Source organism: Haplochromis burtoni, unplaced genomic scaffold, assembly GCF_018398535.1.
Source record: "Haplochromis burtoni strain Fernald_Lab_line unplaced genomic scaffold, NCSU_Asbu1 Contig_345, whole genome shotgun sequence".
In the NCBI taxonomy this organism is placed as follows: Eukaryota; Metazoa; Chordata; class Actinopteri; order Cichliformes; family Cichlidae; genus Haplochromis; species Haplochromis burtoni.
In genome coordinates this window covers 543,049-556,093 of record NW_024582706.1, presented here as the reverse complement: position 1 = coordinate 556,093, position 13,045 = coordinate 543,049, and the positions used below count along the sequence as shown (strand labels likewise).

General features: G+C 38.4%; 1 protein-coding gene across 5 annotated transcripts in view; it reads right to left on the bottom strand.

Annotated features, from left to right (window-relative positions):
- LOC102312787 (ankyrin-2) overlaps positions 1-13,045 on the bottom strand; it is a 68,342-nt gene that overhangs the window by 37,465 nt on the left and 17,832 nt on the right. For all 5 annotated transcript variants that reach the window (XM_042228742.1, XM_042228744.1, XM_042228743.1 and 2 more), the window contains exons 29-40: positions 12,499-12,723; positions 12,233-12,331; positions 11,530-11,684; positions 11,097-11,308; positions 10,801-10,999; positions 10,299-10,395; positions 9,947-10,175; positions 9,538-9,663; positions 9,304-9,426; positions 9,170-9,202; positions 9,048-9,069; positions 3,527-7,482 (exon numbers count right to left, since the gene is read on the bottom strand). In XM_042228742.1, coding sequence (XP_042084676.1) covers positions 3,527-7,482; positions 9,048-9,069; positions 9,170-9,202; positions 9,304-9,426; positions 9,538-9,663; positions 9,947-10,175; positions 10,299-10,395; positions 10,801-10,999; positions 11,097-11,308; positions 11,530-11,684; positions 12,233-12,331; positions 12,499-12,723 — 5,476 coding nt within the window. The remainder of the gene's footprint in view (positions 1-3,526; positions 7,483-9,047; positions 9,070-9,169; positions 9,203-9,303; positions 9,427-9,537; positions 9,664-9,946; positions 10,176-10,298; positions 10,396-10,800; positions 11,000-11,096; positions 11,309-11,529; positions 11,685-12,232; positions 12,332-12,498; positions 12,724-13,045) is intronic.

Here is a 13,045-nt window from a genome sequence, read left to right as displayed (position 1 = left end):
GAGACAGAGAATCAGTGTTGGAAACTCCATTCCAAGAAGTTTGCATAGAGACAAAGGCACACCACCAGCAATCTACATCTGAAAAAAATATGTCTGGCATGTTGTCACTTCTTAGCAGTGACTTAGATCAACATCTTGAGGAAAAGTCTGTGGTAGTGCAATCTGAACCAGAAGAGGATGTAGTCCATGAGAGATGTGAACAAACTACTGTGAAAAATAATGATTTACAGGTCAAAATAGCAGAAGAGGCAAACGAAGAGCTTCAGACAGATGTAATTGGAGACAGAGAATCAGTGTTGGAAACTCCATTCCAAGAAGTTTGCATAGAGACAACGGCACACCACCAGCAATCTACATCTGAAAAAAATATGTCTGGCATGTTGTCACTTCTTAGCAGTGACTTAGATCAACATCTTGAGGAAAAGTCTGTGGTAGTGCAATCTGAACCAGAAGAGGATGTAGTCCATGAGAGATGTGAACAAACTACCATAAAAAGTAATGATTTACAGGTCAAAATATCAGAAGAAGAAATCGAAGAGCTGCAGACTGATGTAATGGTAGGCAGAGAAATACTAAGTTCAGTGGTAGAAACTCCATTCCAAGAAATTTGCATAGAGAGAAAGGCGCACCACCAGCCATCTACAACTGGGAAAAATATGTCTGGCATGCTATCAGTTCTTAGTCATGACTTAGATCAGCATCTTCAGGAAAAGTCAGCAGTAGTGCAATCTGAACCAGAAGAGGAACTAGTCCATGAGAGCTACAAGCAAGTTATAGCAATAAAGGATTTCAAACAAGAAACTCATGCCTTATCTCCTGAACATAAAATGATGTCACCAGGAGATACAATTTTTGACAGCCTGGATATCACTAAAAAACAACCTTTAGAAAGTGGTTGGCACACATGTTCTAAAGAAGATGAAGGCCTGAAGAGTTTTTCATCTGAGGAAATTAAAACGGAATGGATGGTGGATGCACATGACTATAAAAGTGACCATGAAGATGTTAGTGTTGCTGTCTCTGATTCTGTTCTTTTTCAAGTACCAAGTAGTTTTAACACACTACAGCGACCGGCTGATTTAGAAAATCTAAACACTGTTGTATTTGATGACCCAGCTAATGAGTCATGTCATCGAGATTCACTAGAAGCTAGCCCTCTTGTGGAGGATAAATCATCACAGAAATCCCCTGATTCAATTGAACCAAGCCCTACCAAAGAATCTCCTTGTCCAGACTCTCTTGAGGGAAGTCCTACTCAGTCAAACAATGCAGACGTTAAGATCCCAGCAAAGACTGCTGTATATGAAGATTATGCTTCCCAGCTCAGAGCATGTTTTCAATTACATCTGTCTGAAGCTCTTCATTTGCCTCTTCTGCTATTTTGACCTGTAAATCATTATTTTTCACAGTAGTTTGTTCACATCTCTCATGGACTACAACCTCTTCTGGTTCAGATTGCACTACCACAGACTTTTCCTGAAGATGCTGATCTAAGTCATGACTAAGAAGTGACAACATGCCAGACATATTTTTCTCAGATGTAGATTGCTGGTGATGCACATTTGTCTCTATGCAAACGTCTTGGAATGACGTTTCCAAAGCTGATTCTCTGTTTCCAATTACATCTGTCTGAAGCTCTTCCTTTGATTCTCCCTCTATTTTGCCCCCCAAATTATCACGTGTCAATATGACTTGTTGAAACCTCTCATGGACTAGCTCTTCCTGTGGCTGGGATTGTATTGTCACTGACTTTTCGTTGAGATGCTGAACTAGGTCACTGCTAAGAAGTGATACCATACCTGACATATTCTTCTCAGTAGTAGACTTTGGTTGTTCTAAATTTCTGTCAATGCATGTTTCTTGAAATTGAGTCTCTGATATAGAACATGGTGTTAGTTCTTTTACTTCAGCCACATCAATCTGTGTCTGGTCATGCATCTGTGCACCTTTCTCATCCTCCATATCAGCACTCGAAGACTGATGTATTTTGGTTTGAATAACTTGCTGAAAATTCTCCTGAACAACAACCTCCTCTGTAGGCTCACTTTTCACTGGCTTGTCCTTGAGGTACTGATCCAAGTCACTGTTCAGCAGGGATAGCATGCCTGACATCTCCTTTGGTTCTGTAGATGGATCGTATGATTGTTGATATTGTACCTTTTTTTCAAGGCAAACTTCCTGGAATGGAGTCTCACTTGCCAAAGTTGGCATGATTTCTTTCTCTCTAATTACATCAGTGTGCAGGTTTTTATTTGCCTCACCGTCTATTTTGTCCTGTAAATCATTACTTGACAATATAATTTGTTCACATCTCTCGTGGACTAGATGCTCTTCTGGTTCAGATTGCATTGCCACAGACTTTTCCTGAAGATGTTGATCTAAGTCATGACTCAGAAGTGATAGCATGCCAGACATGTTTTTCTCAGATGCAGATGGCTGGTGCTGTGACTTTCTCTCTATGTAAATTTCTTGGAATGAAGTTTCCACCATTGAACTTGGTGTTAGTTCTCTGCCTCCACTTACATCTGTCTGAAGGTCTTCACTTGGTTCTCCCCTTATCATGTCTATTGAAATATCACTTGTCAATATGACTTGTTGGAACCTCTCATGGACTAGCTCTTCTTGTGGTTGGGATTGTATTGTCACTGACTTTTCGTTGAGATGTTGAACTAGGTCACTGCTAAGAAGTGATACCATACCTGACATATTCTTCTCAGTTGTAAACTGTTGTTGGTTTAAGTTTCTCTGAATGCAAGTTTCTTGAAATGGAGTCTCTGATATAGAACATGGTGTTAGTTCTTTTACTTCAGCCACATTAATCGGTGTCTGTTCATCTGTCTGTGCATTCATCTCATCCTCCATATCAGCACTAGAAGACTGATGTATTTTGGTGTGAATAACTTGTTCAAAGTTTTCCTGAACAACAACCTCCTCTGCATGCTCACTTTTCACTGGCTTGTCCTTGAGGTACTGATCCAGGTCACTGTTCAGCAGGGATAGCATCCCTGCCATCTCTTTTGGTTTTGAGGATTGCTCATATGATTGCTTGATGTCCCTTTTTGTCAATGCAAACCTCCTGGATGGAGTCTCAGTTACTGAAGTTGGCATGAGTCTCTTTCTTTCTAATTCATCAGTCTGTGGGTCTTCAGTTGGCTCCTCCCCTATTTTGACCTGTAAATCATTACTTTTTATTATAATTTGTTCCCATCTCTCACAGACTAGATCTCCTCCTGGTTCAGACGCATACCACAGACTTTTCCTCGGATGTTGATCTAAGTCACTGACTAAGAAGTGACAACATGCCAGACATATTTTTCTTCAGATGTAGATTGCTGGTGGTGTGCCTTTCTCTCTGTGCAAACTCTTGGAATGGAGTTTCTACCAAACTGTATTTCTCTCCTTCCATTACATCAGTCTGCAGCTCTTCGATTTCTTCCCCTATTTTGACCTGTAAATCATTGCTTTTCACTATAGTTTGTTCACATCTCTCATGGACTACATCCTCTTCTGGTTCAGATTGCACTACCACAGACTTTTCCTCAAGATGTTGATCTAAGTCACTGCTAAGAAGTGACAACATGCCAGACATATTTTTTTCAGATGTAGATTGCTGGTGGTGTGCCGTTGTCTCTATGCAAACTTCTTGGAATGGAGTTTCCAACACTGATTCTCTGTCTCCAATTACATCTGTCTGAAGCTCTTCATTTGGCTCTCCCTTTATTTTGCCCTCCGAATCATCACGTGTCAATATGACTTGTTGGAACCTCTCATGGACTAGCTCTTCTTGTGGTTGGGATTGTATTGTCACTGGCTTTTCTTTGAGATGTTGAACTAGGTCACTGCTAAGAAGTGATATCAGGCCTGACATATTCTTTTCACTTGCAGATTCTTGTTGTTTTAAGTTTCTCTCAGTGCAATTTTCTTGAAATGGAGTCTCACTCACAGGAGTTGGTGTGAGTCCTTTCTCTGTAATTACATTAGTCTGCAGGACTTCATTTTCCTCACCACCTAGTTTGTCCTGTAAATCATTACTTGACAATACAGTTTCTTCATAACTTTCATGGACTAGATCTTCTTCTGGTTCAGATTGTACTGCCATTGGCCTTTCCTGAAGATGTTGATTTAAGTCATTATTGAGAAGTGACAACATGCCAGACATATTTTTCTCAGATGTAGATTGCTTTTCCGTTGAAGACTGTTGTAGGCTTAAGTTTCTCTGAATGCAAGTTTCTTGAAATGGAGTCTCTGATATAGAACATGGTGTTAGTTCTTTTACTTTAGCCACATCAATCTGTGTCTCTTCATCATTAATATCATCCTTCATATCAGCACTAGAAGACTGATGTATTTTGGTGTGAATAACTTGTTCAAAGTTTTCCTGAACAACAACCTCCTCTGCATGCTCACTTTTCACTGGCTTGTCCTTGAGGTACTGATCCAGGTCACTGTTCAGCAGGGATAGCATCCCTGCCATCTCTTTTGGTTTTGCAGATTGCTCATATGATTGCTGATGTACCTTTTTGTCAATGCAAACCTCCTCGAGTGAAGTCTCAGTTACTGAAGTTGGCATGAGTTCTTTCTCTCTAATTACATCAGCCTGACTAGATGTTTTTATCTCTACTTGGATTTGATCTTCCTCTGATGGTATAATGTACATTCCATCTTCTTTAGTAGAGTACGAATGGATTTCATTGCTCAGTCCTGACATGAGTCCTTCAGAACTGTCTCTCTCACCAGTGCTGGAGTGATATGTTGTAATAACACTAGTCTCTGAGGATTTATCAATGCCTTTATGTGTGTGACTCTCAAGATACTTGGGACTTATGTCTTCCTCAAAATAAGTATCAGAATCCTGAGCAAAGCTCTCCTCTTCAGGTGTCTCAAGTTGATGTCTGACATCTGAAGCTGTTTGCTTGAACTGCTGGTACTTTGGACATTCCTCCAGCTCAGCTTTTATGTCTGCACTAAAGTCCTCAGAAGGTCTGCGATCAGGGCTAATCTGTGAATCATCAGATATACTCTTTCTAATAGCCGGTTCTTCGAGTTGCATTATCCTTCTTGATAACTCTGAATCATCACTCCAAGAGCTAACCCTTCCGTCATCTAACTGAATTCCATAAGGATTTTTTACTGTTTCTCCAAAATAAGAAATATCTAACATTTGTTGTGAACTCTCAGGATTCTGTAGAGGGCCAGTTTGGGCCTCTAAATCCTTCACATCTCTCTGCGGTTGGAAAGTTGTGATATTCTGCATTTGGGTTTGCAATTTTGGCTCATTTCTGGGACTGTGTTCACTCCACTTAATGCCTGACTCTGACTCTAGTGCTCCAACTTTACTCTTCAAAGGGTCTTTCTGAGACTCAAATGTTTTCCTCAGCTCCTTCACAGACATGGCATCTTTATGTAACATCTTTGGCCCCTTATTAAGACACAATTGATCACCCTGAAGTGTATCTACAAATATTAGTGACTTTCCATAAGGAATATCTGATATTATCTGTGATTCCTTTTTGATTAAGGTTACTGGTTGATCAACCAATTCTGCCTGGTCATATTGCTTGGCATCACTCTGTTGATGTACATTTGTGAGGGTCTGACTTTGGATTTGAGTATTTATCTGTTTTGTAGGACTTTGTTCAGTACTCTGTATCTCTGCAGAATCTCCTGAATGGAATATTAATGTTGAAATAGAGGAAGCCACAGGTTTGTGTTCAAAAAGTTCCACTTTAGTTTTTGAGGGGTCTTTTACAGACTGGAATGTTTTCATCAGCTCCTTAACAGACACATTTTGCTTTTCTGAAAACTCTTGCACATCTTGCTGTGGGCTAACAGCATCATACTGAACTGTGTCAGCAAACGTAACTGTCTTTCTCAACAGGGAAATGTCTGAAATTAACTGTGGTTCCATTTTGATTAAACTTTGTGATTGATCATCTGTGTCTGTCTTTATGATGCCGTGTACATCAGCGTCACTCTTTGAATGGAAAACCGTGGGTCTCTGAGATTGGCTTTGTGATTCTGGCTCCTGTGTAGGACTTTGTTCAGTTGTCTCTCTCTCTTCAGAATCATTAGAATCTAATATCAGTGTTGAATGAGGTCCCACTTTACTTTTTTGATCTTCTTGCCCAGTCTGGAATGTTTTTATCAGATGTTTCACAGAGATTCCCTCCTTCTCTGACAAGTTTGATACTTCTCGCAATGGGCTAACACTTTCATCATCTCGTTGAACAGTATCACTAAATGTAACCATCTTTTCAATATAAACACTGTCTGAAGTGAACTGGGATTCTTTACAGCTGATTAGGTTTGCTGGTTCATCCTTGATGTCTGTTTGATCACCTTTCTTGACACTACTCTGTTGATGGAAAATCGTGGGCCATTGAGTTTGGATTTGTGATTTTGGCTCCTGTGTAGGTCTTTGTTCTATATCATGCACTGTTTCCGAACCTGGCGATTCAGAAATCCATGTGGAAATACAAGAAGACTGCAAGGATTGGTGTTCAAAAAGCCCAGATTTACTCTTTGACGGGTCCTCCCCAGTTTGGAAAGCTTTCATAAGGTCCTTCACTGACATAGTTTCCTCTAATCTTTCTGTCTGAGATCTGGGTGACTTAGGAACTCTGGGAAGTTCTGGCATAGCTTCCTCCATTTTCTTTGTGGTAATAGAAGATTTTCCATCGTATGTAAAGACTTTAGTATCTTTTTGCACTTCTTCCTCTTCAACTTTGTTCTGTAAAGCTTTTACCCTGTCCTTTATTGATCCTATAGGTGTCTCAACCACCAAAGGAGAAGCTGGTGGCTCGACAACTTGGGTGGATAAAAGGCTACTCTCTTTAAGAATAGTATCACCATCTAAAGACTCCTCAGAGCTCATCCTTTCCAACTCTCCCTCAGAACTGCTACATCCAGAACGCGATCTGTCTCTAAGTTTTTTCCGAATAGGTTTCTTGATATCTGGGGGGTGTTTTTTGTTTGCATGCTTCTCAATGACCTGTTCAAATCCATCTTGGACAAGATCTTCTTGAGAACCACATGTCCTAGCAGATTTCTGGCCAAGGCATTTTTCTGTCTGTGTGGTAGGGGGGGAGAACAATGTGATGTCTCTAACATCTGTGTAAGATCTACTTAAACTTTGTTTCTCAATGTTTTTTATGACTGGCTCTTCAAAGGTATTGGCCCCATAGATTGAAAATTTATCTTTGATATCATCAATTTGTTGTCCTCTCAGTTTACTAACATTCGTCCAATCGTTAATTTCACCAGCCTTTTCTACTCTGTCTTTGAACTGTTCTACAGTGGCCACAGATTCTCTTTCTTCCGATTTATTAGTTTCAGCTCTTTCTTCATAGATATCTGGAGTAAAGATAGCAGACATTCTGACATCTTGTGTGTCTGACAGGAGATCTGGGCTCGCAAGGGTTGCAGGGTCAAGAGGTTGATTAGTTCTTAAGGAGAATGTCTCCGTCGATTCAGATTCATCGTCTTCAGTGAAAAATATTTCAGAACCAAAAAGGGTACAGAACATAAGGGACAAATGAAGTGGGGGAGAGAGACATCAGAAAATTGTCACCAAGATAATGCCATCAAAAATCCATCTTCAGTTCACAGAGTTAGAAGATGACAAGGCAGAGAATAAGGAAGTCTCAAAAAGAAGACCAAAGAAGACAAAGTAGTTCCCAGACACTTGAAGAGCGGTAGAGCAGCAACAGCATAAGCAAAGCCAAGAGGTGTAACAAAATGAATAGAATGTAAATAAGTACCATAATAATCTAAATTGTTTGACTATGCATTAAAAATGAATTGCAAGATATACCAAAAACAAGATGAAACAGATAAACCTACATATGGAACAAAGGTACAAGAAGGACTGAAAACAGACAAACAAAACTTCTCAAGATTGTTGCTATTATAGTCATGTTTGCCAACAAATAAACCCTTTTTTTAAATAATAAACTTTGAATTAAAAAAATTATAAGGTATTTGAGTGAGTGAAAATATGAGGTAAGCAAAGTAATAGAATCACTGTTACTTGACTGTTTTAGTCTCTTTTCAATACTTACTAATTGTAAGCAACACAATATATAGAATTGTTAGTTAGTATAAAATACTGTTATATTTAGCATTTACACTCTATTTGATGTGTTCACTATTATTAAATATTATAGCTTACAAGTTGTTACTGCTAGAATCCTATAGTTTTGTGACATGATAGCATATATAGAAAATAAAAATAGTGAGGTAAAACAGTGTAAACCAAATTTAAAATTTGTGTGAATGAGTGAATGAAAGTAACTTAGTAAAAAAAATAATACATTTAAAGAAATAAAACAACAAAGGAGAAAGCAGTGGCTAACGAAAATCATAGAACATGAATTATGTAATAATAAATTGGCTAGTAATCAAGCACAAACAACATGATATTGTTTGTTTTTCTGTGAATAACAATTTTTACACGCGACTCGTACAACTGCTGAGGTTTAACATGAGAAAATATTATGTCAAAAAAATACTTGTTACATAAAAAATGTTATTATCATAAAACATAATTATCTGTAAGTTAAGATTAATGTCAAGTACAAATAGCTAGAGAATCAAACAATTTTGAGAAGATATATATAAAAAATACTATTTTGACCTTTGTATGAAATTAATAAAAACAAATATAGTGGAAAATTGAAATGATAGGAAAGTCAGTGGAGTTTGGAGTGAGGAGAACATAAAGTATAGCAGCCATAGCATATCCTCCAGTTACAAACATGTAACTGCATACAATGTTAGTAGTAGTAATTAGTAGTTAGTATATATAACAGGCAAATCTTTTAACTTAATACTTCAAAATATTTATGACCAGCAATCTCAAGTTAATCTTGTGATGCATAAATGCATAACTATCATATAATATACAGGCCCATTACTATTGAAAATAGTTTTTACAATGTCTCAATACATGAATTTCTATCATGCATTTTAGATACTTGGTCTATTGTGACAATATATATAAGAAAACTAACTTCTAATAGAGCACAAATACTAAAATAACAACTTACATTTCTTGTCACTCTTCTCACTCTGAAAAAAAAAAAAAAGAAGTCAAATCACAGTAAGCTGCAACCTAATTATACCATCTAGGTTTTTTGCTATAGACTGAAATCAAACAAACTTTATTTACCTCATCATCTCCATCTTGGTCTGAATCAGACTCCTAAATAAAAGAATAAAAATGAGGAGAAATCAGCAATGCGGCAGTTTCAAAGTTAAAGTTAAAATCACCTAGCATACATGGTAAAATATTTAAAAGCTGACCTTTGAGTATGATGGAAGGGTGATGTTTAGGTTGCAGATTGCATTGAGATTAAGACTACGGTACGTGCGTGGTTCCTTGGTAAAAGACAATCGACCACATGGCTCCTGTGCTGTGTCTCGAATCTGCTCATATTTGGGGAAAAAATATGTCTCTGACTTGCATATATTTAGATTTGTGAATTTCTGAGTAAAAAAGTAAACATTTTATATATTTTAATAGATTTAAAGTCATACTTTAATAAAGAGGGCCAGTCTGTTCTCTTTGAAGGCATAGAAACTGAACACATGATGCTGCCCACTCTTGGTAAGAGGCACCAGGTTTCCAAAGCAGTCAGCAAATATAGGTTTCCCCTCTAGTACCTGTATCAGGATATGACAAATCTAAATGTTTCCATGGCTCAAAAGAAACAAAAATTCTTGGACAATATAATTCAATTTCTTTCCAGAAATGAAAAAGAACCAATATTAATAAGAATCAGTCAGTAATAACCTGCGTCTGATTTAAAATCTTTAAATACCCACTTAACCATCATTAATTGACATCGACCTACTTTTCTCAATTACTGTCTAACCCTCGTTAGATAAACCTGTGCACACAATTTGATTTGATTTGCCTTATTTATTCCCCAGTATTACACTGCACCTCAACATCTCGGCTGCGGGCGACTTCAGTGAAGTTTTCTTGCTGTTCCAAGGTTTTGTCCATCTTGTCATCTGTCATGCAAAAACACCGTAGGCGAGCCTCAATGGGGTCAAGTGTCTTAGCAAAAATGACAAACTTAGCCATGTATGGGACACAGATGATTTCTCTGTAGACCTGAGTGCCAAAACCAACAGACTCCTGGATCTGTCTGCAGTCTATCAGCCAGAATCTACAAATGAACGACACTTTTAGGTAAGTATCAACAGGTAAAAATTTAAGCATAAACGTTTATAACCTTCAATCGTAAGACTGCAACTGTGCATCGTCATTTACCAACAAATAAAGGATTTACCTTGCTGACACATTCGTGGTGAAGGAAACACATTGGTTAACAAAAGTGAGAGGCGTGGAGCCGGTGATGTCCTCCCATTGTGCAGGAGTGGTACCACCTGAAAGGTAAACCGATGATTTGTTACTCAACCTCTGAAAACAGTTCATGCAATATTTTTTAATCTTCAGACAACATTTGTCTTTTTATTGGACTTAAGACAAGATACATCCACCACCACGAAGTTCTGATAAATTACGTCCATTAAATCAGGTCATTTCTTTTAATAGCACACAAAGAAAAATATCAAAGATTGACTAAAGAGCTTTATATTAAGATTTTAAACATAGAAATCTTAATAAAATTATGAAAAAAACCCAGCAATTGCACAAGCAACAAATACAACATGAACAATAAATTAGGATGTTCACGGGAGCATTTCAATATGTCATCCAATGAGATGTGCCTGAAAGCCATCCAAGATGTTTTCTTTCTAAAACAAAGGGTTTTATTTATAGATACTTACCTGTAATACTACAAAGCAAACGTAAAGTCGGGGTCTCCCCACTGAATGTGGTGTCACTATTGGAGGTCTTGGGAATTGGGATTGTCATTGTGATGGGTTTGTGGAACTTTCTTCTCCTTGGCTCCAATGTGACAATTGGGCTGAACGTTGCTTTATTACCAAGAATCTTTCTCACCATGTCAACATCAATAGGCTGAGCCTGGGGCAAGATATGTGGTAATATGTATTCATATTTTTTTTCTTCATAGCCATAATTTGGATATTCTGTTGGTATACCAGTCAAGGAATGTACACACCTGAAGCCCAACTCTAATCTTCTTAGTAAGGGCTCCTTCAGGGAATACAGCCTGGACCTGGGGCACGAGAGTACTACTGAGGACCCCGCCCTCTGGACCAATCAAATGACTGTCCTGCTTTATCCTTGACACAACAGCAAAATACTGTGGGAAGTCTCTGGTGATGATGCGACATATTCTTTTCTTTTCAAGTTCCTCAGGGGAATCAAGTTCTGTGAAAGAAAGCATAAAGTCAATGCTTTGTTTTTTCCCTTTATTATTTACGTACTGTGCTTCACATTATTATACTAGCATTTTAAAATCTATAAGACAACTCTCTCCTGCTCTAGTGTTGCTCGTTTTATGGCATTCATGTATTGTTTTACATAAAATGCTTTGAGATATCAACCTATCGATCACAGTTATACATCACAGGCCACTTCAGATCCCTTACTTTCATCCATGCCATTAAGTATCTGGTTCAGTTCCTCTTCAGTGAAGTCACAGTGGTGTTCCTTCCAGCTCTCTCCTGTTTCACTCCTTAAGATCACTAGCTCCCGCTCTGTGCCCCGCAGAGCAGCAAAATGGGGGATCTCTACAATCACAGGCCTAAAAGGTGTGACAAGGTAAAAGCAAATACAAATTGGACTAATGCTAATTAATGCTTTTCAGCGCTAACTCCAGAGAAAAATCAATGATAGCATAGTGTTTAGGTTGACATGTGAATGAATTTACGAAGAAAGAAAACAATAAAAACTCAGTTAAAATTAATTTCAAAACACAAACTATGAACATAAAAACAAATAAACATCTATTTCACATCAGGACCAGAATCCAACTAGAAACATGATTGGGGAGATAGAATCCAACTAGAAACATGATTGGGGAGATAGAATCCAACTAGAAACATGATTGGGGAGATAGGTGCTTGTGGGAAGCATGAAGAAAACTCAACAGGTTAAGGTAACAGGTCAGGTGGTAAAGCTGTCCTTCTCTTCAAAGAAAGAAAAGAAGCACCACAAAAAAAAATTATAATAATTAATATATATATCATGAAAAACTAAAAAAAAATTCAAATTTTAGGACAAGGGAAAAACACGGGTGGGCGTGTAACCAGGATTTGAGGGTGGTTGGGTATCACCCTCACATGGTCCTACCCGAGGAACTTGGTTCCTGGAGGACCCAGCTGCAGGATGCGACTGACCAAGCTCTCACCCTCATTCAGAGGGGGTGGAGCTGTAGGTAGGTGGAGCTTACTGATCCATACGCAGCACAGAGGGGGAGTGAAGAAGAAAGTATGAACACACCACACAACTACTGAAACACACTTATACCAGATAGTACAAAGCCACCAGCAAGTACACAAACTGTTAGTAGATGCGCGCAGACACACACAAACACACGCACACTCAACCAAATTTACCCCAAGAACTGGGCTCCAGTGGGTCCCACTTCTATAATGCGACCAGCCAGCCCTTCACCCTCTACCATAGGTGGCATAGAGGCCAGACGATGCCTCTTCACCAGCCTGCAAGTCACCCGTGTCGGGGCAGAGCACTTTCTTGGTGGGACAATAATTCGCAAACCATTGTGACGGCAACCACGCATAGCTCCACCTCTGGCATCTACCATAAAGCTGACAAGGAAGCTAAAGAAAAGGCACCAGAAATGGATGAATTGGTTTCTAGACATTCAAACAAATAAAGATGCAAAATCTCCATGCTCACAAGGCAACTGAATCAAGTAAAGGTAAAAGAAAAGGCTATTTTTGTAACCTGAGAAGAGACATTAATAACAAATAGGTCTCAATAAATATCACTTTATCCTGGAGAAACACTTTCGGTTTTATTCTGCTTTAATTTTTTAACTTGCAAGATTCTGGTCAGGACACAGGTTGTATTATGAACTGATTTAATTAAATTGCATTAAAAACAGGGCAAAGCCAGCTAGAGCTGCACTAAGGATAAAAA